Genomic DNA, 26,381 nt, shown 5'->3' on the forward strand with positions numbered 1-26,381 from the left:
TTATAACAGGTTTGACCAGATTATTGATGCACTTTTTGTACAAGGTGTCTGCAGCAAAGCACTAAAGGATGTAATAACATGCAACATTATCTCACACTACCAACCATTTCAAATGTGATGGGGTCAGTCTGAGAACAGCTGCTTGTGTTTTTAATGACTATGGTTGCGTTCCGAATCGCATACTTTCTACTATATAGTATGTAGAAAAAAGATTTAGGATGTCCCGATTCTTGTGGCCAGATTTAGGATGGTTAGAATACCCGGATGGTCTACTTCATGCGGCCAAGATTGTTAGTGTTGAAAAGTGCATCCTATTTGGGCGATTCTGACCCACAATCCAGTGCGCACGTGAAGTGACGTAACATCGACGAAGCCTATAGGTCCATGTTATGAAAACAAACGGGGATGCGACGGATATAAAATCAAGAGGCAAGATCAAGGCGCAATGTTATGATGAAATAAGAGAGAAAAGTATGTCCCAATAGTATGCCTACTGCATCCTAACTAGATTCTTTTTATCGTCAGATGTAGTATGTAGAATAGAAAAAAGAAAGAGTATGCGATTTGGAACGCAACCTTGATATGGTCATCATTAGAAATCAACACTTTTTTCATCTTAAAGGTGCAGTGTGTAATATGACATCATCGAGAAAGTTCTAGAAAGTTCTAGAATGCAACGCGGCAGTGGCAAAGTGGGTAGGGAATTCGCCTCTGGTGTGCAGGGTCGGAGGTTCGATCCCCCGTCTCCCCGCCACATGTCGAAGTGTCCCTGGGCAAGACACTGAACCCCGAATTGCTCCCGATAGTTAGCTTAGTTAGCTTAGCACCCTAGTGCTAAGCCTACCCTGCGTGGTAGCTGCTGCTATCGGTGTATGAATGTGTGTGGTGAATGTGTACAAAAAAAACAAAACAATGCAAAGCGCTTTGAGTCTGTGATAAACGGAGATATAGCGCTATACAAGTCCATTTACCATTACCGACGCTCCCTGGGTAACCCCACCCCTTTTGAATAATAACAGAAGTTACAGTGGCCTTCAAGGACAATAACAATTCTAAATTCTAAACTATGCACCTGATGACATTCCAACCAACATGGATGCCTCCATAAGACTTGCCTGCTCAATGTACAAAATGTAATATTAATATTTGTAATTCTGCGCTCAGGAGGATAATTCAGATTATTGACAGAGGTGATTTTACACCAATGAGGACATATTTATAAATGAGGATATTGATTTTAGCTAATAAATTACTTAAAATGTTACACAGTGTCCCTTTAAATATGAATCAGAAACAAAATAACTCAACTTGACACAATTTATTTTATTTAGCTTTTTTATTTAAAGGTGCAGTGTGTAATATGACATCATCAAGTAAGTTCTAGAATGCAACGCTCCCTGGGTAACCCCAACCCTTTTGAATAATAACAGAAGCTACAGTGTCCTTCAAGGACAAGAACAATTCTAATTTCTAAACAATGCACCTGATGACATTCCAACTATGACACTTTCAAGATGGCGGCACTAGGCCTTGGTCCAAAATATGCAGAAATATGGACATATATGAGACCCTTTCTAAGGGAAAAAAATAATAATAATTAAAAAAAAATCAGCTATTATGCACTAAATTAAATGTACTCATGGATATTATAATTATTTTCTACAAAATCTGCTAGGAAATAAAAACCAAAATTCTACACACTTGTTACGGCCGGCCACCCCAGGCTCGTTTAGCCGGCCAGTAAACATGAAAATAAACCAAATGAAACCATGAATCCAAGTAATAAGGTGGTTTATTACAAAATAATCCCACAACACAACTCAACATAGGAGGCTGCAAACAAAAAGGAAAACGGGAGGAAAACCTGGGGCAGCACAGTTGACTGCTATATTGCCCAGGTCTTCCTCCAGCTAAACTATAACCCCGGCCCCTCTAAAACTACGAAAACAAAAAGAACACCGTCTAGCAGCCCCCCATAAGTAAACCTACAAACTAAGGCGGCTATCAGCGGCCGCAGCAGGTCAGCGGCAGCAGGTCCGACAGGCAGGCAGAGAGAGAGCGAGAGACCGGCGCAGGCCAAGCCTTTAAGCCCCACCTAATTAGGCGCACCTGCTGCCAATCAAGCTCCAGAACACCTGAGAGTGAGAGAGTGTAGGAGGGAAGAGGAGGGAGGAGCAAAAACGTGGGAGCGCGTAACAACACTGCAGGTTTAAAAAGAAAAGCAGACAAAAAAGCAAATTACCTCTGTCTGATTCATGAACATCATTTGAGTAGTTTGTGTCTGTTTGCAACACTCCTTATACGTACAATGATCAGACAATAAACAGGTTTGAACTTGGAGTCCAGAAATTTAATGAACATGGAAATGCTTCTTATCCCTGAATACATTGTTTTTTGAGGATTGAACAGTCTAGAAGCCGAGTAGGCAGTTATTGAATAAATGAGACGACACTAGATAATATCAATCAGCACATTGGTGTGTTGTAGCAGTAAGTAGCATTGTGACACATCAAAGAAAAATATGAATATAATATACAACTAAAATGAATGTTATACTGAATTGTGAATTTTTCTCTTGAAGATCAAATAGATGTTCTACTCTGTGATTGACGGGGGAGATGATCAGCGGAGCAGAGTTTTTACCACGGAAAACAATACCAAGATAAAAGTATGGGTAGATTTTCTCAGTGAAGGAGCAGCCAGTAAAGGAGTAGATAAGAGCTGCAGCATCCACGTCATAAAAGGAGACCAGACCCTCCTCATAATCCACAAACACCCCCACCTTCTGAGGAGGAGACTTCAGAGAGAGACGGACTGAAGGGTTAGCAGCAGCGATGTACTCATTGTCATTCCTCAAACATATCATCCAGTAACCATACCGAGGGCTCGCTGTGATTGATCCCTTCCTGTTGATCGACTCTCTGGCCACTCCTAAATCCCAGTCAGTCTTCCCTTCAACCTGAACCTCGTAATAAAATTTTCCTGAAGAGAAACTCTGCTTTGATAAGACACAGGGACTATGAAATATTTCCGGATTATTTGGGAAATTCTTTTTTACATCACCAATTTTAACTTGTTTTCCATCATCAGACAGGATGAGCCAGTGATGTGCTGTATCAGGATCGAGTGTCACATCCACTGCGTACTGCTGGACCCACTTTAACTGAAACAGCTTCATCTGTTCACTGAGTTTCTCCTCCAGCTGATTCACAGCTCTCACCACAGTCCCTTCATATGAAGGTGGACTGACACTGATCCCTGTCCAGTCCTTGGTGGGTAGAGCAGCATTCAGGGACTGGAATTTTTGGAGGTGGTCTTCAGACTGTGAGAGCTGCATTACCTCAGTCCTTCTCTTCTCCAGCTGCGAGATTTCCTGTTCCAGCTTTTTGATGAAGTCTTCAGCCTGTTTCTCTGTCTCTCTCTGCTTCTCTTTGACGGTGTGGATGAGCTCGGCCTGGCTTCTCTCCACAGACTTCTTCAGAGCGGTGAAGGCCTGAACACCATCTGCTATCTCTCTGTCTGCACCTTCGTTACTGAGCTCCACTGAGCGTCTCATCTCCTGAATCTTCATTTGTCTCTTCATTATCAACTTCTGGATTTTACCCTCTGTCTTCCTACACTCAGACATTTTCTCTATGTATTCTTCTGTCAGAGGAACGACATCATGTGTCTTGTGGACAAAAACAGCATAGAGCATGCAGACAAATATCGGAAACACCAGGCAGAACATCAGGGCTTTCAGTTTGGTTCCTGGGAATACGTACCAGGGAACCTTTTCTTTGGTCTGTTTAGCTGACTGTCTGAACTGATTAGCCATCTCAGAGATGCATGTATTGACCTTCAGCTCAGGTCTTGTGGAGAAGACTTCTTTGCAGTTGGGACACTCATACAGGACGTTAATATCCCAGTGTTCAGTGATGCAGGTTTTGCAGAAGTTGTGTCCACATGGGATTGTGACTGGATCAGTGAACACATCCAGACAGATGGAGCACAGGAACTGATCTTCACTCAGCAGATAGCTGGCAGCAGACATGTTTACAATCTGAGGACAAACCATGTGAAAAAAACTGTAATTATCTATTTTTTGATTATTTGTTCAGTAAAAGTCAAACCAGATTAATGGAATATTAGGAGAGTCTTAAATCGACACTCTAACATCACAAATGAAAGCGTGAAAAATCAATGCAGTAATGATAAAATTATTGATTAGTTTGGAATATCAGAACGTCATTTAGAATCATTAATGTAGTATTTCACCGCTGAAAAGATGAAGGTTTATTGAAATTAGGTTACCTATATAGTTGAAATGTCCAGTGGTGTTTGAAATCAGAACCTTCTGGCCCAAAAAAAAGGCAGAAAGGGTCAATTTTGATCAAATGGCAGAAATCCTACAACTACCACAATGCATTGCACTCACTGCCTTCCAAGGCCACACCCACAGCCAGAAACTTTAGTTAGAGTGTTAGTTGGTGAAAACAAACTAATTCCCGGACAGTAATAATACACAGTCCATTGTGATACTCAATTCAGACAATTTGCATGCTACTTTACACTGTGTTCTTTCCCCAGGATTTTACGTCACTGGAATACTTTTCTCACTAAAGAAATCAGGACAGCTAGGCCCAGGGAAGAACTGAGGGAAGACAAACCTCCTTCATTGTATTATACTACCGATTTTGTAATGATACAAAGCTAGTTGCTAAAAGGTGAAGTATTCCTTTGACTTTTGTAGTTGTTTTGCATTCAAGAAAAAGTTTTATTTTACACCATGCATTAAAAAGAAATCTAAGTGGATTAGTTTGTGCTAATGTTGTTTGTTGCAACACAGTAAATATTATGAGCTGTACTTACCCGTCTTTGGCAGAGACTGATGCCTGGCCTGATTTTTCCTGTTTCTTACTTTTCCAGAGAGACGTGTCTAGTCCTTAGTTCGGCTGTCGCTCCGACTAAAGTTTTGTTTCAGTTGAGGAAGGTGACGTCAATACATGTTGTGATTTTCCAGTGCTGCTGCTCCACCTCTTTTTGCTCTGCAGGTGCGCCTTTGTTTTATTACAGGTTTGACTAGATTCCTGATGCACTTTTGGTACGAGGTGTGTTTAAGCTGCAGCAAGTACTGTAAGGATGGTTGGCACAGATTGTACACTTTGTTTTATTATTATTCTTCTTTTATTGTAGTCTATAGCATGATCTAACAGAGAAAACAAAAAGAAGTGTTTTAATACATCATGCTAAAATATACTGTATATGTTGATCAGTGGGATAAACACTCCTTTTAATCTCTCTCTTCAAGCTCAAAACAATTCCTACATCAGGTTAAACATTACTTTTTAGCATCTTTAAATCCCATGTAACAATGGAATGAGTTTATCAAATGGACACAGTTGCTATTTGGGACTCTGTTTTATGTTCTAGATTTATTGTAGTTTACAAAATAATTATGGAGAAAAAATGCTGAACTGCACAAACCTGTTTTAAGTATGACCAATTGCTTTCAGGCATAGATAAATCTAGAAAGTGTATTAAAAACCAAAATAAATAGAAGTACTAACTTGTCAACCATACATCAACACCTGTTCTGGAAAAGAACAATGTCTGTTCTGTATAGAAAATTAATGAAAAGTGTTTGTCCCCCACTCAGCTTAATTAGCTCAGGAAACATCGAGCAGTCTGTGGGGCAGCATCCACATCTCAATTACCTGCTTTTAATGGTGACAGCCAGGTAACGATAGTGTTTTCAGTAAGCCTAGACATTGTTTCACGGTTGTGAATTTAAACCTCTATTAAAACATCTCAATATGGTCAGGCAAGATTACTCCAGTTTAACGTAACATACATTTTCAATGAAAGGCGAGCGGGAAATAACAGTCGAAGTGACAAGCGAGCGAACTCCTGAGAATCTGTTGCATCCGTGATCTGCACATGCTTTCCACTTGGCAATGTTGACAAGAGTTTAACGTTTTCTATTGGACGGTTGAATCGAAGGTTATCATAATGGACAAGAGAATCATCCTTCCTGTCGGTGATATCCTGGAAATGTACCATTTTCATTTAAACATCCGCCATGATATCAACAGACGAGCTCAAGACCACTGGAGCAAGAATGGATGTGTCAGGTAATGTTATGTTAAACATTTTGACTAAATTGAGCTAGGCTATAAAGTTGTGACCATGCTAATACAGCTAACTCCAGCTATTGTAATGGACTGGGGGAAATGTTTATGTAATTTTACTGTAACTAATGTTGGATGTAAATTGCTTATGTTTTCTAAATTGTGTTCGCCATGATCCTAGGTGCATCTCCAATCGATTTACTATAGTCAGTCAGTAAAACAAGAAACAATATGATGGTAAATTAAGTCTGACTTATGTAATGCGGATCATAAATAAATGTTTTTTTTCTTCTTTTTCATTAATTGAGATCAGATGGAGAAACGTATCCAGCAGAGCGATGAATGCAGCAGGAACAGTCGAGACCATCAGAAACCAAACGGTGCTCATTCTGATTGTTCAGGTAACACACTTACAGAAATACAGAAATGAGTCTGCACACTCACACACACTTAAAGCATCTCCAACAGTGATCTTTTGTCAGGAGGTGTTTATTTGCTATTTTCTGTTTTTTTTTAAAGTATTTGTTGGTGAACAAAAATGACTAAACATGTAAAAAAACAAAACATCAAAGCAAATTACTATTCTTTTTTTTGTTATGCGTTTAGGAATTTGCACACAAATTAGCAAATTATATATTTCCAAAGAATCTCAGCATTACACAGAAATCTAAGTGTTTTGAGTCAAAGCTATTGTATGTAAAAAGGCGAGAAAAACAAAGCATTTTACAGTACAGTGCCCTCGTAAATATTTAATTTTCTTTACAATAAATGATTGTGAATCCGTCTACTACTCAGTGATTGACAGGAGAGATGATCAGAGGGGCAATGTTTTTACCACCATCATTATTACAGGGACAGAAGTATGGGTAGAGTTTCTCAGTGAAGGAGCAGCCAGTAAAGGAGTAGATAAGAGCTGCAGTATCCACGTCATAAAAGGAGACCAGACCCTCCTCATAATCCACAAACACCCCCACCTTCTGAGGAGGAGACTTCAGAGAGAGACGGATTGAAGGGTCAGCAAGAGCTGAGTACTCATTGTCATTTTCCAACCATATGGTCCAGTAACCATTCTTAGGGCTCAGTGTGATTTGTCCCTTCCTGTTGATCAACTCTCCGGCCACTCCTAAAATCCACTCTGTCTTCCCTTCAACCTGAACCTCGTAATAAAATATTCCTGAAGAGAAACTCTGCTTTGATAAGAGACAGCCACAATTATCAAATCTCTCTGGATTGTCCAGGAGATTCTTCCATATATCACCAAGTTTAACCTGTTTTCCATCATGAGACAGGATGAGTTTGGGATGTGCTGTATCAGGTAGGGATGGGACGATCCACTTTTTTTAGTTCCGATCCGATTCCGATACCTGGGGTTTGGATATCGGCCGATACCGATACTGACCGATACGATATCATAATTGTTATACATTTTTTCGTTGGTGGTGATGTTTGTATTAGGCTAGGAAGGCTTAAGCAATTCTAATTTAAAAGAGCAATAAATATACACAAATGCATATAGGTTTATCTTAAAGGCAGAAATCCTTCTCAATGATCACTTCTGCCCCACTAGAATATGTGGTGGTCTGTTTGTCTAAACAGTCTTTCTCTCTCTGGCTGTATTTTACATAGTAGAATTTGTCACAAGCCTCTCCACTTCCTTGACTTGGATTAGCTTTGGTTAGCTCACTGGCTAACAAACTGATATGTACTGTATGTCAAATTATAAAGTGATGTCCTCTCTCCCTCCACCGAACGTCGGCGCATGTTCGCTCTTACAAAGTAAAAAAATAAAAAATTAAAAAAATATATAAAAAAAAAAGAATTATAAAAAAAAAAAAAAAAAATCGGATTTTAATATCGAAGCTGTCAGTCCAATATCTGATACGCAGATTTCGGCCAGATCGGACCCGATACCGATACTGGATCGGATCGGCCCCATCCCTAGTATCAGGATCGAGTGTCACATCCACTGCAAACTGCTGGACCCTCTTCAGCGGAAACAGCTTCATCTGTTCACTGAGTTTCTCCTCCAGCTGATTCACAGCTCTCACCACTGTCCCTCCATAAGAAGGTGGACTGATGCTGATCTCTGTCCAGTCCTTGGTTGAAAGAGCAGCGTTTATGGACTGGAAGTTTTGGAGGAGGTGGAGGTGGTCTTCAGACTGTGAGAGCTGCTCCACCTCAGTCCTTCTCTTCTCCAGCTCAACAATTTCCTGTTCCAGCTCTTTGATGAAGCCTTCAGCCTGTTTCTCTGTCTCTCTCTGCTTCTCTTTGACGGTGTTAATGAGCTCGGCCTGGCTTCTCTCCACAGACTCCTTCAGAGCGGTGAAGACCTGAACACCATCTGCTATCTCTCTGTCTGCACCTTTGTTAGTACTGAGCTCCACTGAGCGTCTCATCTCCTGAATCTTCAGTCGTCTCTTCTGTATCATCTGCTGAATCTTCATTTGTCTTGTTTGGATCATCTGCAGGATTTTAGCTTCGTTTTTCCTCAGCTCAACCATCTTTTCTAAATATTCTTCCGTCAGAGGAACAACATCATGTGTCTTGTGGGCAAAAACAGCATAGAGCATGTAGACACATATCGAACACACCAGGCAAAACATCACAGCGTTCAATTTGGTTCCTGAGAATACATACCAGGGAACCTTTGCTGTCGTCTGTTTAGCTTCTCCTGGTTCTGCAGCTTGTTGCTCTGAGCTGCTGCTGCTGCTGGCTTCCTGTTGAGCTGACGCTCTGAACTGAGCAGCCATCTCAGAGATGAAGGTATTGACCTTCAGCTCAGGTCTTGTGGAGAAAACCTTATTGCAGTTGGGGCAGCGACAGCGGACATTTCTTTTCCAGTGTTTCCTGATGCAGGCTTTACAGAAGTTGTGTCCACATGGGATGGTGACTGGATCAGTGAACACATCCAGACAGATGGAGCACAGGAACTGATCTTCAGTCAGCAGACAGCTGGCAGCAGACATGGCCTCAATCTGAGGACAAAAAGTATGAAAAGAAAATGTAATTAACTATTTCTTGATCATTTGTTCAATAAAGGTCAAACCAGATAAATGGAATATTAGGAGAGTCATCTTGATTCCTATACTCAAACATCACAAATGAAAGCATGAGAAACAAAAGCAGTAATGATATAATATTGATTAGTTTGGAATATCAGGAAGTTTTTTAGAATTATTTCTAAATGTAGTATTTCACCGCTGGAAAGATGAAGGTTTATTGAAATTGGGTTACCTATATAGTAGACATGTCCATTAATGTTTGGAACTGGCACCTTCTGGTAGGGATGGGGCCGATCCGATCCAGTAATTGGTATCGGGTCCGATATGGCCGAAATCTGCGTATCGGATATCGGACTGACAGCTCCGATATTAAAATCCGATTTTTTTTTTTTTTATAATTTTTTTTTTTTTTTTTTTTTTTTTTACTATGTTAGAGCGAACATGCGCCGACGTTCGGTGGAGGGAGAGAGGACATCACTTTATAATTTGACATACAGTACATATCAGTTTGTTAGCCAGTGAGCTAACCAAAGCTAATCAAAGTCAAGGAAGTGGAGAGGCTTGAGACAAATTCTACTATGTAAAATACAGCCAGAGAGAGGAAGACTGTTTAGACCAGGGGTGTCAAACTCTGGCCCGCGGGCCAAATCTGGCCCGTTTCAATATTTAATCTGGCCCGCGAACCAATTCGGCAATTCCATTCAATTTGGCCCGCAAAAAAAAAAAAAAAAAAAAAAAAATCATGATTTTTTTTTTTTTTTTTTTTTCTCATGTGGAGCCTGTGCCATATTGGCACGTCGCACACGCTCCCAACCGTTAGGACACTCGCATAGCTTACCACTAGGAATGTCTGCTGAAAGTTCCACAGCTCAGGATTTTAAGCCATGAATTGATGAACTTGCATTGAAGAAAAGATGTCAGTTTTCTAATGGCTGTAAATAGGCCAATCTATGGGGCTAAATAGCATGCTAATATGATGATTGATTGTGTCAACTGTCTAAGGATGAATGCTAACATTATCTGGTTTCTAACTTTTGCCTGAAGTTACAATATAGCTCACTAACTAACGTTAGATACCCGCTGATAGCCCACCCCTTTTGTTTCCAATGGTGGCTTTGCATTTCATTACCAATGTAAAGTGACATAAATAGTTAACACTGGTGCTGGGTCATGATTCCTATAAAAAAATAAAATAAAAAAACGTAATATGTTTTGAATGTGCAGAAAGTTTTGAAAAATCCAAGAGAAAACATATTGTGGCTCAATCCAGGATGCCTGAGAGCCCTACTGCATTATAGTCCTTTATAATTGTTTCACCAGGAACCTGAATGTTGTCTTTTCCTTTACAAAAATAAAGACATTTCCACAATAAATTGACGCAGAAAAGGCACAGAAAACCAAAACAGAAAAATCCACCAGAATACAGGAAATTAAGTGTTTGACGCACAAAAATTTCTGGGGGAGCACCCCCATACCCCCCACATATAATTTGTCCCCCAAAATATGTAAACAAAATCTAGCCTATGCCTCGTATGTACGCAGGTTATATACCTAGATATGTTGTTTGAGTTTTGGATTAAAAAGAAGGCATGTCAGTAAGCGACATGTCTGGCCCTTCGTGTGATTATCATGTCGTAATTCGGCCCTTTGTGAAAATGAGTTTGACACCCCTGGTTTAGACAAACAGACCACCACATATTCTAGTGGGGCAGAAGTGATCATTGAGAAGGATTTTTTTTGTGTGACTCTATAATTCTGCCTTTAAGATAAACCTATATGCATTTGTGTATATTTATTGCTCTTTTAAATTAGAATTGCTTAAGCCTTCCTAGCCTAATACATAAAATCACCACCAACAAAAAAATGTATAACAATTATGATATCGTATCGGTCAGTATCGGTATCGGCCGATATCCAAACCCTAGGTATCGGATCGGAACTAAAAAAAGTGGATCGTCCCATCCCTACCTTCTGGCCCAAAAACAAGGCAAAAAGGGTCTTTTTTGCTCAAACGGTAGAAATCCTACAACCAGAGCCGGCCCAAGCCTTCAGGGGGCCCTAAGCGAAATATGATTAGGGGGCCCCTCTCCAATGTTAGCGCTGCTGAAATGATAGTTCCTTGTTAAATATCATTCACACACCCAGTGTTTTCCGCTAGTGCCTCCACTGTGCAGTTGTGCAAAGATATTAGACAGCCGAGATTCAGACTCTCCTAGGGGGGTCCGGGGGTATGCCCTTTTTAAAGTGAAATGCATGAATCTGGTGCACTTTGAGAGGAAAATTAAGAGGCTAAATCTGAGAAATTTAGTGTGAACAAATAATTTGGAGACACTGGGTCACATGAATTAGAAGCTATTGAAGAAGGACACATGGATTTTCCATAAAACTATTAATATAAAATAAAATATTATGGAGGGTCCTCTGGGTTGGGCTTGGAGCTCTTTTTCTTTTACGGGACATATTTCTCTGTAATATAATGAATGCATTTAAATGCAGTGAGAGGAACGAAGCAGAAGAACTCTTGTCCAGCTATCTTTTATTCCACAGAAGAGGCTGAAATAGGCTATAGACTATACACAGTGCATGGGAAACTGAGGGCAGCCCCATTTCCAATTGTTTTTAAATAAACTCAATACATACTGTGCATTTATGTGAACGTGACATGATCAGATAATTTCGGATTACCTCACAGATTTTTTGTCTATTAATTATCTAGACCAAAACATGTTATTCCTTTTCTTGTTTGATAACTCACATTTGCATAATAAACACAAACTAAAAAAAAAAAAAGGGGCCCCCCTGGCGGTCGGGGGCCCTAAGCGACCGCTTAGTTCGCTTATGCCTCGGGCCGGCTCTGCCTACAACTACCACAATGCATTGCACTCGCTGCCTTTCAACGCCACACCCACTACTTCACAGCCAGAAACTTTACTTAAGCTGCATTCCAATAATAGTTGCACTTCCCCTCGTTCATTTACCCTCAGCCCTTGGTATGACGTAACAGCATACGTTGCACGGAGGGAACTTGGAGCGCGGAGGGAGACTGGGCGGGGGAGGAGCGGGGGATTTAAATGGAACCCACTTGCCCACTTGCCCTTGTAGTCGCAATGGACCGTCAGTTACATAGGTAGTTCTGAATGCAAATAATACAGAATTATAACATTCTGCTAAGGTAGCCTATGTTGCTGAAAGCCATTTCCATAGCATAACAAACATTGAATTTCGACATGGTAACTCAGATTATCAAGATATTGTTACTTACACATGTAAATTGTTTGCTCAGACATATTTTCTTATTTATGTTAGTTTCAACCAAAAACATTTGTTTTAAATAGTCCTCTAATTGGCAGCCATCTGTGTTATAGCAGCAACGTGTAAACTGCAATACATTCACTGGATTGTTCGTATGGAAATAGGATAGCCTAATTGAGGCGTTTTGGAATATATTTATATATATATTTGTCCTGCGGGTGGCCGCGATGTCCCTAAAAGCATACAGTCTACCGGAAAATAAAAGGAGAAGAAGAAGAAGACGAACTGCAATGCACTGTGGATGATATCCACCTCGGAGTGACCATGGATGTTCACTTGATCACTCAGCCCTCCGAGGGTCTATATCATGAAGTTCACTTCAGTTTCCAGACAATTGGAACGACACTTAAAATGGCGGCGGGGATTCCCCCGAGGGCAAGTGCCTAGGGCAAGTGAACGAGGGCATGTTGAACGGGTATTGGAACGCAGGGTTAGAGTCAGGGCTGGACTGGGACAAAAAATCGGCCCTGGCATTTTTGGCCATGGCAGCCCACCATGATTATTTATACGATATGCGGAGGCAGGGGTGTTGCACCAAATTCTGGGCCCCTATACAGGAAGTCCTGATGGGCCCTCTGAGAGGCGGTCTTACAATACAAACATGCAAAAGCTATGTTTGTCTATAGTCCAAAACGTATGAGTGACTGGTCCCTCTCTGAGCCAGATAACAACACAATGTTTCTATTGATGAATGACCAAATCATTACGCGTACTTGAACACAACCCCTGGTCTAATGGCTCTTAATAAACATGCACACACACAGTGTTTCTCACAGGAATTTGGGAGACTGTGTCGTGGACCCTGGACCTTCTAGGGGGATCCGGGGGACAGGGCTCAACAATAAGGATTGCCCGACGTCCCGGGGCAAGTAAAATGCCATGTCGGGCCAGTAACTATGACAACTGGCATGCCCGACCGGGCAACTGGGAGGTTCCGCTGAAATTCTTGAATAATAAAAAAAATCATATTTTTTGTTTTATTTTTTTGAATCGCCAAATACACATAATCTATCTATGGTCTATTTTCATATTTAACTGGTGCTAATTATTACATTAACGCTAATTTTTGTGCGCGTAGTGTCTGCTCCGTTGCATCTCTCCTCTCCTCTCTGCTCCGTTTTGTGAAGGGGGGGCGGGGCTCCACTGCCGATACACACACATACACACGCAGACTCGGCACAACACCGGTGAGCACACACACCCAGTTAGAGAGGTAGAGAAGAGAACTACACGCAGTAGGTTGGTGTGACAGAAAGTCCAAAAGCCAACGAGTACATTATAAATGGAGTGAAGTCTACCCCGACCGTCTGAAAAGCAGCGAAAATATCCGCGTTTTTAAATGCATTATGCACCCAACGTGAATCTAGTAGCGAGGATGCTAACGTTAGCTCTGCTGCTAGTAGCCTACTATCAGTTAATGTGCAGTTCAACACAAACATCAGCAACAGTTATCAGAGGAACATCTCTACAGCCTGCATAGATCTCAATAAATGGCCCAGAGGTGTCTGACTTCACATACCATGAGGCAGTGGAAGCTTAAAAGTAAGCTACTGGAAAAGTGTTCAAAACAGCCTGTCCTGAGCCAAATTTGGAGATTTTGAATCGAATCACTCATACACACATTAAAATAATAGCCTTTAACTTTAAAACAGATTGTTGTAGGCCTAAATTTTTTTTTGCAGAAATAAGTTTTAAAGAATTGCTGTTGTAAAAGGAATAAGGTAAAACAAATAAAAATAAGTGCTGTTAAAGTTCATGATTTTTGTTTGCATAAAACATGTCTTGTTTGCAGTTATTGTAGGTTTAGAAACAAAAAAATTACAAATGTTCCAACTCAAATAATATTTGAATTATAGCCTCCACTTTCAGTATGACCCTTAACTCATCTATAATACTGTCCATGATTTGTTTATACATTGTCAATAAAAAGCAAATATAACAATTATTTGAACACGACTAATATAAAAAAAAATTGTATAGGGGCCAGTAAAAATTGACTTCGGGCAAGTAGAATTCAGACCCACTTGCCCGACCGGGCAAGTGAAAAAAAACCTTAGCGTTGAGCCCTGGGGGATTTTAAAATGTTAAAGTAAAATTCATCTGGTGCACTTTGAGGAGAAAACTAAGGCTAAATCAACTGTTTCCTATGTAAGCTATTTAGAACTATTTTCTGGAATAATTTATAGACACAGAATGACCAAAAAGCAGAAAGAAGAAATGTACATGTTTAAAAAATCCAGTCAGCTTCGGGAATTTTTTCCATTTGTTTGTATTTTTTAATGGCCCAATATAGGCCCCTGATCTTCGTAGCCCCGAACAATGTTATTTAAAAAATAACAAAAATGTACTGACGAATGAAAGGCCCCTGATATTTTTTTGTTCTTCCCTAAATAACATTTTTCTGGGCCTTCAAAGATCAGGGGCCTATATTGAGCCAGTAAACAAATATGTTTTTATTTTTTTGGGTGCAGTCCCCCTCTGCCTTGGGCCCCCCAAGCCTGTCCGCAGTCAGACGGCCCTGAACGTAACTGACCATCGTCAGATGCTCATAATTACCGAGTAGAAGTTGAATGCGATATAATACAATTCAGTGCAGCCTCTGAATGGGCGGCCCTCTGCTGTGTGTGTGATTGGGCCAGGCCCAGCCTAGAACCAATCATAATGAGTAATGGCCTGGGACAAAGTTTTATTTAACTTTCAGGTGAAGTTGACAGCCTGCACGCACATTTATATGTCCATGGCACTCCCGAGAGGGAAGGGCCATGGACATGCCTGCCGGCCCACCGGGCATTGCCCGGTACGCCCGATGGCCAGTCCAGCCCTGGTTAGAGTGCAAGTTGGTGAATACAAGCTAATTACCTTGGTGATATCCAGTTTATGGTGATACTTTGACAAATTCAGACACTTTGTATATGGTACTCTACAGTGTGATCTTTTTCCCAGGATTTGACGTCACTGGAATACAGTTCTTACTAAAGAAATCAGGACAGCTGGGCCCAGGGAAGACTGAGGTAAGACAAATCTCCTTCATTGTACTATATACTACCAATTCTGTAATGATACAAAGCTGGTTGCTAAAAAGTGAAGTATTTCTTGATTTTTGAATTTTCTTTTGCATTTTAGCAGAAATCTGTTTTGAGACCAGACATTAAAACAAACACAACATTATGAGTAGATTAGTATTATGTAAATGTTCGTTGAAACACAGTAAATATTATCAGCTGTACTTACCCGTCTTTAGCAGAGACTGATGCCTGGCCTGATTATTTCAGATTCTTCTTTTCCAGAGAGACGTGTCTAGTCCTTAGTTCGGCTGTCGCTCCGACTAAAGTTGTGTTTCAGTTGAGGAAGGTGACGTCAGTACATGTTGTGGTTTTCGTCTGCTGCTCCACCTCTTTTTTCTCTGCAGGTGAGTATTTGTTGCATTGCAGGTTTGACCGGATTCCTGACGCACTTTTGGTACAAGGTGTGTTTAAGCTGCAGCAAAGCACTAAAGTATTGTAAGGATGGTTGGTGGATATTTTTCACTTAGTCTTATTATTATATCTATTTTATTGTAGTATATAACATGCTCTAACAGACCACAAAACAAGTAGTGTCAATCCATCATGCTATGTATGATCAGTATGATAAACACTCCTTTTACCGTCTCTTTTCAGGCTCAAAACAGTTCCTACATCAGTTTAAACATAACTTATTCGCATCTTTAAATTCCATGTAACCATGGAATGAGTTTATCAAATGGACACAGTTGCTATTTAGGATTCTAATAGATTTATTGTTGTTGACAAATTACAGGGCTACTTTTATGCTGTTGACAACATTATTTTAGATAAAAAATGCTGACATGCACAAACCTGTTTTAAGTGTGACCAATTGCTTTCGGTAAAACTATAAAGTGAAGTAAAACTAAAATAAATAGAAATACTAACTTATCAACCATACACCAAAACTTGTTCTGGAAAAGTACAATGTATGTGTTTTGAATAGAATAAAAATGACAAGTTTGTTTTCTATGGGACGGTTGAATCGAAGATTATCAGAATGGACAAGAGAATCATCCTTTCTGAAAGTGATGTCCTGGTAATTTACCATTTACATATAAATATCCGCCATGATCATAGACGTCGATTACGGGGGGATGGGGGGTACATGTACCCCCCACTTTTCGTCAAGACTCATTTTGTCCCCCCCACTTTTTAAGCCGGACATGGAGTGCGTCCAGCCGTATTAAAACACAGCGTCAAGGTCTCTCTCTCTCTCTCTCTCTCTCTCTCTCTCTCTCTCTCTCTCTCCGCGATTACTTTAAAAACGTGTAGACGTTTTGATTAGAAACGTGGCAGTTAGTAAATTACGCCAAAAAAATATTGTGCCTTTGCTGTTTCCCATTCATTGTGTATGGCAAAGAATCAGTGCAAAGTTTTCGCGCATGCGCACTTGATTCTGTATTATTTAACATGTACGCAAATAAGCATAATTCTTAGTGCCTTTTTTACGTAAATGGTATGCCACATAAGCCTTTACGTTACATATCATTCATGGACCAATTAAAATCGAGATATTACTAGACATTTACGCAGCTTAGGCCAACGTCATTACGTTGGCAATGCTCATTCACGTCGTGTTACCCCCGCGGATTTTTAAGTCAACATTGCAGCTGCCCTGTCCGTGCCCGCAGATATTTCAGACTGGAGGAATTTTAACAAATTGGATTATAATTTTAAAAGGAACAGAATGAATAGCAAGAGAAAGGCCTGCGCCAGCCTTGGACGGTGTACAGCAGCAACAGGGACAAACAATGTTCGAGCATTTCAAACGGACAGGTAGCCTACATGAACTGAAGGATGCAAGCTAGCTGTGCTGTCAGTCAGACTGTCACTGGATTACTAGTCTCGCAAAGCCAGACCAAACTACAGCAAGTAGTAGGGTCTGGAAGCACTCTGTTTAGAGCCGTCTATTCGGGTGGGGAAACCGGGGGAAACTGGGCTAGCCTGTTTGTATTTGTTTAAACCAATCACAATCATCTAGGGCGGGGCTAACCCCGGGAAGCAGCAGCGGTGTCCTGCAAAATAGTGCCGGGGGGGAACTTGTTTTGATGGAACGTCTTCACGTCCAGAGACTGTCAGAGAAATGGCTAAACCCGCAAACGCCACACAAAAACTATTAAAGACAAAAGGAATATACATAGTGTGTTGCTTTCTAACCAGCATGTCAAGACACCATACACTTTAGCCCCCGAGGAGCTCACGGGATAACTTAACCGGAGTTAACTAGCCACCCACGTAGTGTTATCTCTGGTAACATTATCATCGGCGGTTGAGAGGACGGCTACGGCGGTCGAGTAGAATTTTTTAGCATTCGAGAACTTGTCACCACCTCCTATCGCTGTAGTCAGAGCCGTAGTCCGTCTGTTTACAGGCAGAACAGGGTTTTGACGTTGTGAGCGCTACACCAACTGCAGCAAGTAGCCGTAAGAGTTGCTAGGTGATAGTGGAAGCCGTTGGAATCTTTCCCCGTCGCTAAAACACCGCTGCATAGTCCCTAATTCACCAAAGAAAGGGAACGGCGGATCTTAATCTAGCTGGTTATAAGCTCCGGTGCTCAATTCAAACCCCCACGCTTCATTTTCCAGAGTTTATGAGGGTATTTCTGCCCGGGGGTAGTTGTACAATGAAGTTGGACAGCTAGGCTAAGCTAGGATGCATCCCGGACCGCCGCCGCCAATATTATTATCCCGAAGTATCGCCACACTTTATTTCTGTCTACAGTAATGTGACTTCTCACACCCTGTGTGTGTGTGTGTGTGTGTGAGAGAGAGAGAGAGAGCGCTGCACATAAGCACACGGGTTGACTGAGCGAATTGTTTCCGAATTTGAGGGGGATCACAATAGGGGAAAGCCAGCAACCGGAATAGGAGGGGGCTGCGTCAGGGCTGCGTAGCTTTTCGACGCAAGCGAATAGACGCTGGCGGAAGTGGTCATGCCAGACTACTGGATTACTGTCGTCTTGCTTATTTCTACAGCCAGGGAGTCAGATTGGTGAGTCAGAAACTTTTTTGGGGTTTATTTAATAATAAAGTTGGATGAATTGATACCGAGTGCAATCCATTCTGCATTTTATATTCAATTGAGCAGTTGTGTTTTCATTGTTACTGACGGACAAACCTAAGCTCAGCAATGTGGATAAATGGTTACATTCTGATGCTGGACAGGTCCATGGGGCATACACTACTGGTACTTTATCTATTAAGATAAAGTTTATGGAGTGGAGTTGCCATCAGTTATGCTGTAGTCCTACATAATGATGAATGCTGTCTTTTATTTTTAAGTTGAATAGAAATAGTACCGGTAGTTTGAATCGGCGAAGGTTTGACTTGTTGCCTTACGTTTTTTCGGCCCTCGGTGTGAGGGACGGGTCCGTTAAGTCGATGGATGCGATGTTTAATCATTTAGACCAAACTACAGGCTACGGGCAAACCTGAAGTCACCGTCGTGACATTTCATATACGTCCCGTCTGTCTGTCTGTGTGTGTGTGTGTGAGTGAGTGAGTGAGAGAGAGAGAAAGAAAGAAAGAAAGGGAGGAACTTATTTGAAATCGGCCGTGCGTGCCTGTTTGTTGTTTATTGTTTTTGATTTAACAATATATAGGTTTAGAGAAATCTGGCTTTCAGAACTCAGTGCCTACCCACTCACTGACCTCACCGCACGTCACTGGAGACAACGGCGAGTGTCCCGTTGTTAAGTGTAAACTGTAGGGATTACCATCCTCTATGCCCACTAATGACTGTAAATGTAGCGGACACTAACAGCAGCTTGTGTCGCGGCACATGGATACTGACGATGTTGTTTATCAAGAAGTAATTGAAGCTGATCATGGCTATGCTACTAGCTAGGTTGCCATGGAGACCGATGCGGAGTAATATTGTTGTGCGACAGTCCAGCCGTGCTTCGGCTCGATTTGAGCACGGTCAAAATGCCTTCGACCAATCAGATTGCTAAATCGGAACTACCTTCCCAAGCTCCTTTTGTTTACGTCATGTTTGGTTGGGCTACGGGGAGCAGCTAGTGGCTCATATGTCCGCTGCTTTTTGAAAATGCTTTTTTCATCAAATGTGTCAGACATCAGTGTTTTGTATACATTTTATTCATTAGTGAGCGGGTATGCCGTCTTTCAGAACCGTTCATTACCTGCACTAAAGAGAAAAAAAAAGATGTTTTGTCATTGTCCCCCCCACTTTTGAAAATGCACTCCAGAATGCCTGTTTGTCCCCCCCACTTCTTTAGCCAAATCGACGTCCATGGCCATGATATCAACAGACGAGCTCAAGACCACTGGAGCAAGAATGGATGTGTCAGGTAATGTAATGTTAAACATTTTGACTAAATTAAGCTAGGCTATAAAGTTGTGACTATGCTAATACAGCTAACTCCAGCTATTGTAATGGACTGGGGGAAATGTTTATGTAATTTTACTGTAACTAATGTTGGATGTAAATTGCTTATGTTTTCTAAATTGTGTGCGCCATGATCCTAGGTGCATCTCCAATCGATTTACTATAGTCAGTCAGTAAAACAAGAAACAATATGATGGTAAATTAAGTCTGACTTATGTAATGCGGACCATAAATAAATGTTTTTTTTCTTCTTTTTCATTAATTGAGATCAGATGGAGAAACGTATCCAGCAGAGCGATGAATGCAGCAGGAACAGTCGAAACCATCATAAACCAAACATTCTGATTATTCAGGTAACACACTCGATACAGAAATGAGTCTGCACACTCACAAACACTTTAAGCATCTCCAACTGATTTATCTCATTAGGTGTTTATTTGCTATTTTCAGGTTTTTTTAAGTATTTGTCGGTGAACAAAAATGACTAAACATTAGGGGTGTAACGGTACAGTAAAGTCACGGTTTGGTACGTACTTCAGTTTTGAAGTCACGGTACGGTACAGTACGGTACTGTTCATAGTTAACGGAGAATGAACAGCTTTAGCTGTCAGTAACTAGCTGACAGTGACATATTTATTTTGAATTGTTTTAGTTTTACAGTCTCTAGTGTTTTCTCTCTGATGATGGCGTTTCCTCAGTGCAGTTTCCTTCCTGTTTTTAATGAATTTCTTGTTTTGGGGTATGGATGGGTGGGAGGGGGAATGTTTTTGCATGTATGCATATCTCTGGGTGGGGGGTGTGTGGGGGGGGGGAGTTGTATTAAGCACTTTGTGTTACATTTGATTCTATGAAAAGTGCTATATAAATAAAGTTTGATTGATATAAATACAATGCATAACAAATATACAAATACTGCTGCAATTCTCCAATAAATAAAGTACTTATTAAATACTAGTGTAGGTGCAGCATAAACTAAAATTGCAATGAAACAATATAGTGTTAATGCTCAGCAGGCTCTGTAAGCTGGTGTAAACAAAGGGTGTCATCTTTAAGGGTCTTTTTGACTTTAAAAAAATAAATATTGCTGCAGCTCTCTTAAACTCTAAAGTGCTCTTATAAATATAAAAATTATCAAATAAAAGTGCTACTGCAGCATTAATTAAATGACAGCTTGTTTATATTCAGTATAAAAAAGAAAATAATGTCTGGGTTTTGCCCAGCTCGTTTTTCTTCACAGTAATGGTGAGAGTAGCCAAACACCTGATGGTGCCTTTTCAAATGCGTATGCATGTTCGACGTGTTGCCTCCTACATAAGCGATCGCGGTGAAACAATAACCTGTGTGCCGACATTGTTCCACACGTCTATTACTGTTTTCATAATTCACCTGGAATCCGAAGTTATCCCTCAAACGGGATTTGAATGACAGGGGGGCGCCTGCGCGCTCCAGTTTCCTGTTGTCTTTCGCCATGCAGTTCGCTCTCTGTTTGATAGCACTGTATAACATTTTGATTTGCACTACTCATAGACAGAAAAGAGGGGGGGACGCTGCTCCTACAACTGCTAATAGTGATGCAAACGGAACACTAGAGCGGAGAGGTGTGTATCTCTTGCTCTGACTGCAGCTGGGAGGGACTGCTGCGTGAGGACTCGGCCGCCTGTCAGTGCTGTGGGACCGGGGGGAGTGGCCGTTGAGGCACCCGCTGCTCGTTTAGAAGTGTTAAGAGCGATACATGCTTTAGCGACAGCACAGGGTCTCCAAAAGTCACCAATAACACCAGAAGAAGCGGCTAGATTGGTCGCTGGTCGCTTAAAAAAAAAAAGAGTCGCCAGAGGGGTCTGAAAAGTCGCTGAATATAGCGGCTAAGTTGCTAACACTGCCTGACCCTCATGCTCACCATGGAGCTAATAGACTCTCAATCGCGACGCTAGCTGCTACTGCGCACGTGCGAGCCGAGCCGCAGGCTAAATGGTCCGGGGGGAACTCCGACGACAAGTTTTAAGTTCCACACAGCAAAACAAGCCTGTACATTAGCCATATAATAACGTTATGTACGCCACGAACGGACCGCGGTCCACCTCTGTAACACCAAATACGTGCCTGTACCGTCACGGTACGGTACAAATACGTGTACCGTTACACACCCCTACTAAACATGTAAAAAAAAACATCAAAGCAAATTACTATTCTTTTTTTTTGTTATGCGTTTAGGAATTTGCACACAAATTAGCAAATTATATATTTCCAAAGAATCTCAGCATTACACAGAAATCTAAGTGTTTTGAGTCAAAGCTATTGTATGTAAAAAGGCGAGAAAAACAAAGCATTTACAGTACAGTGCCCTCGTAAATATTTAATTTTCTTTACAATAAATGATTGTGAATCCGTCTACTACTCAGTTATTGACAGGAGAGATGACCATAGAAACAGAGTTTCTACCACCATCATTAAGACAGGGACTGAAGTATGGGTAGAGTTTCTCAGTGAAGGAGCAGCCAGTAAAGGAGTAGATAAGAGCTGCAGCATCCACGTCGTAAAAGGAGACCAGACCCTCCTCATAATCCACAAACACCCCCACCTTCTGAGGCCGGGACTTCAGAGAAAGACGGATTGGAGGGTCATCGAGAGCTTTATACTCATTGCCATTCCTCAACCATACCGTCCAGAAACCATCTTGAGGGCTCGCTGTGATTGATCCCTTCCTGTTGATCGACTCTCTGGCCACTCCTAAATCCCACTTAGTCTTCCCGTTAACCTGAACCTCGTAATAAAATCTTCCTGAAGAGAAATTCTGCTTTGATAAAACACAGGAGCACCAATCAAATCTCTCTGGATTATTTGGGAGCTTCTTCTTTATATCACCATGTGTAACTTGTTTCCCATCGTCAGACAGGATGAGATAGGGATATGCTGTATCAGGATCGAGTGTCACATCCACTGCAAACTGCTGGACCCTCTTCAGCTCGGCTTCGAACAGCTTCTTCATCTGTTTACCGAGTTTCTCCTCCAGCTGATTCACAGCTTTCACCACAGTACCCTTATATGGAGTTGGGCGGACCCTGATCTCTGTCCAGTCCTTGGTGGGTGGTACAGTCTTCAGGAACTGGATGTTTTGGAGGTGGTGGAGGTGGTCTTCAGACTGTGAGAGCTGCTCCACCTCAGTGCTTCTCTTCTCCAGCTCAGAGATTTCCTGTTGCAGCTCTTTGATGAAGCCTTCAGCCTGTTTCTCTGTCTCTCTCTGCCTTTCTCTGACGGTGTTGATGAGCTCGGCCTGGCTTCTCTCCACAGACTCTTTCAGAGCGGTGAAGACCTGAACACCAGCTGCTATCTCTCTGTCTGCACCTTCGTTACTGAGCTCCACTGAGCGTCTCATCTCCTGAATCTTCATTTGTCTCTTCATGATCAACTTCAAGATTTTACCCTCTGTCTTCCTACACTCAGCCATTTTCTCTATGTATTCTTCTGTCAGAGGAACAACATGATGTGTCTTGTGGAAAAAAACAGCATAGAGCATGCAGACAAATATCGGACACACCAGGCAAAACATCAGGGCTTTCAGTTTGGTTCCTGAGAATACGTACCAGTACGTGCTGCTGCTGGCTTCCTGTTGAGCTGACTGTCTAAACTGAGCAGCCATCTCAGAGATGCAGGTATTGACCTTCAGCTCAGGTCTTGTGGAGAAGACATCTTTGCAGTTAGGACAGTCACACGGGACTTTACTATCCCAGTGTTCAGTGATGCAGGTTTTACAGAAGTTGTGTCCACATGGGATGGTGACTGGATCAGTGAACACATCCAGACAGATGGAGCACAGGAACTGATATTCATTCAGCAGACGGCTGGCATTAGACATGGCTACAATATGAGGTGAAAAAAAAATGTATTTATCTGTTTCTTGATCATTTGTTTAGTAAAAGTCAAACCAGATTAATGCAATATAAAGAGTCATCTTGAATCCTACACTTTAACATCACAAATAAAAATGTGAGAAATCTAAGCAGTAATGATAAAATGTTTGAATAGTTTGGAATATTAGAAAGTAATTTTGAATCCTTAATGGAGTATATCACCGCTGGAAAGATCAAGGTTTGTTGAAATTGGGTTACCGATATAGTATAAATGCCCAGTAATGTTTTGGAATTGACACCTTCTGGCCCAAAAAAAGGCAGAAAGGGTCATTTTTGCTCAAACTACCACAATGCGATGTACTCGCTGCCAAGACCACACCCACTACTTCACAGCCGTAAACATTAGTTAGTGTTAGTTGGTTAACAAACTAATTCTCTGGATAATACACAGTCCATGGTGATACTTTGATAGAATTAATAAACATGTTATGCTACTCTACAATGTGTATGAACATCTGTGTGTTGCCTACAAGATGCCCCCCCAAAACATTTCCGTTGCATAACCGTTTAGAGATTTCTGTAAATGTTGACACCCCTAATCCAAAGCACGTTCCAACTTTAGGTAGGCAGATAGTATTAAGGGTCTTGCCTGGGGGCCAATACTTGACTTGGCAAACCCTGAATCTTAACAGGGGTGTCCTGTAGGAAAGTCAGTGGTGTTACCCACTGAGTCATACAGCCTCTATATTGCATATAAAGTTATAAAATCTGTATAGGAATGTCACATTTTATGACTTTATATGCAATAGAAGAAGCTGTCAGATGAAATCAGTAACTGTACAATCCAAAGGGCATCTAAACTAGACCAGTCAGCATCAATCACGGCCAGTTTATACTTCTTTATGGTTGGATTTAGCTGCTGCATCATATATGTATGCGGTTTCACAAACTTAATTGCTAAAATGTTTGAGGATAAATATTAATGTTTTAACTACACGACACACAAGACGTTTTTTAAATCATATTAAGCTGAAGTCACTGTGGTTCGGTTTTTACAGCTGCCCTGTAGTTCTGTCAGAATCTTCATATTATTCTGTCTAGATGACACATTTCTGTGGCAAAATGTTCTGTATATAAAAGACACGTTAAACAGTCATACTCTTGTTTTAACTTAACTTTGAGCAAGTATTTACTGAGTGTCATTGAATGTTGACTTTGAAAGGCAGTGTACTCACCACTGTTTGTCAGAGATTCTGCTGTTTAGTTGAGAAAAACTTGATAGATTCAGTTGAATTTGTCTTTTCAGATAGACCCGTCCTGAATGCTGTCCTGCTGTCACTCAGACAAACTTTAACTTTTACCTGAGGGAATGTGTCTTTGCAGCTCTCCCCTTTCAGTGTTGCTCCACCTCTCAGTGTAGCTCTGTGACTCAACTTTTATTGCCTCTTTATGAACTGACATAACTTTGGAACACGAGGAGTTTTCTTGTTTTTTTTTCTTTTTTTTTTGTACAGTAGAATCACACAGGGTCCAAAAGAACAAACAATTACAACTAGACAATATAACCAAGGAGGTCAGTCAAGATTTTCAGGACCATACTGTATCTGTTGATCAATAGGCTACAACGCTCCCTTTAGAGCCCCCTTAGAAGTCCCTCTACAATCCCACAAACAACCCAATGTTCAGTCACTGTTATGGCAGTAATTTCACTTTCTGCTGATTTCCAAACAGTTCACCATATTTTCTTCACGAGAAAGATGTCTTACCTTAACACATTACATGGAGAAAAGTTAATACACTTTGTTTATATTTCAAATCTTCATCACTGCCCTACAAGTTGACTTATTTAGAATTTTAGTTTGGAAAATTAGTAATATAAAATATATTTCAGAGAACCTAAGTGAAATTAAGATAGTATATTTTAGGAAAACACTCTATAGTTCAAAGGAGAAGTAAGCCTTAATTATTTTCCACCACTGGAAAATCCATAGTGTGTCTAATAAAATACAATATATTTATAATTATCATAGTTACTGTATCTGTTTATCAATTACATAATCTGGGACTGTAGACATTTTAAGGTACAGGACTGTTATCAGAACCAGCATTGATATCAGTCTTGTGATAGTTATTTATAAAGATAATTTGCTTGTTATACACTCCACTCCATATGGAATAACGATATTTTTCACTTTACATACTCATCAATGACACTAGGCAAAGTAATCCCTCCAATAAGACTAATATTGCATTGTGCTCCTGCATTCATGTGACTTGCTTCAGCATCAGACAGTGTAGTTGTTTAAGAGCGTGTCCTCATATGGCCACAGGCTGCAGTCTGTTATGAACTCCACTAGAGGGCGGCATCAGATTTCACTTATTCTCTACAAACTAGTGGCACTGGTTTAGTGTTCATACTGTATCAGCTGTTCAAACACAACTCAAACCTTTAATAACGTGCAACATTATCTCACACTACCGACCATTTCAAATGTGATGGGGTCAGTCTGAGAACAGCTGATGGTGTTTTTAATCATGTGACTTGTTCATTATATTAACATCAATAGTTTTTTAATCTTTGATATGAATCAAAAACAAAATAACTCAACCTGACACAATTTATTTTATTTAGCTTTTTTATTTAAAAAGAAAAGCAGACACAAAAGCAAATTACCTCTCTCTGATTCATGAACATAATTTGAGTATTTTGTGTCA

General features: G+C 40.8%; 1 protein-coding gene across 1 annotated transcript; it reads right to left on the reverse strand.

Moving 5' to 3' along the window:
• Positions 1 to 1,632: 1,632 nt before the first annotated feature.
• LOC307251150 (uncharacterized protein) lies at positions 1,633 to 23,671 on the reverse strand (the record flags this gene model as incomplete). Its single annotated transcript, XM_080028471.1, has 4 exons — positions 1,633 to 4,042; positions 6,914 to 7,297; positions 8,042 to 9,085; positions 22,238 to 23,671. The coding sequence occupies 4 exons, from the start codon at positions 23,669 to 23,671 to the stop codon at positions 2,510 to 2,512; spliced, it is 4,395 nt and encodes a 1,464-aa protein (XP_079884597.1). The 3' UTR covers positions 1,633 to 2,509.
• Positions 23,672 to 26,381: the final 2,710 nt, after the last annotated feature.

The sequence above is a fragment of the Ammodytes marinus genome (genome assembly GCF_949987685.1).
Source record: "Ammodytes marinus genome assembly, chromosome: 5".
Taxonomy (NCBI): domain Eukaryota; kingdom Metazoa; phylum Chordata; class Actinopteri; order Uranoscopiformes; family Ammodytidae; genus Ammodytes; species Ammodytes marinus.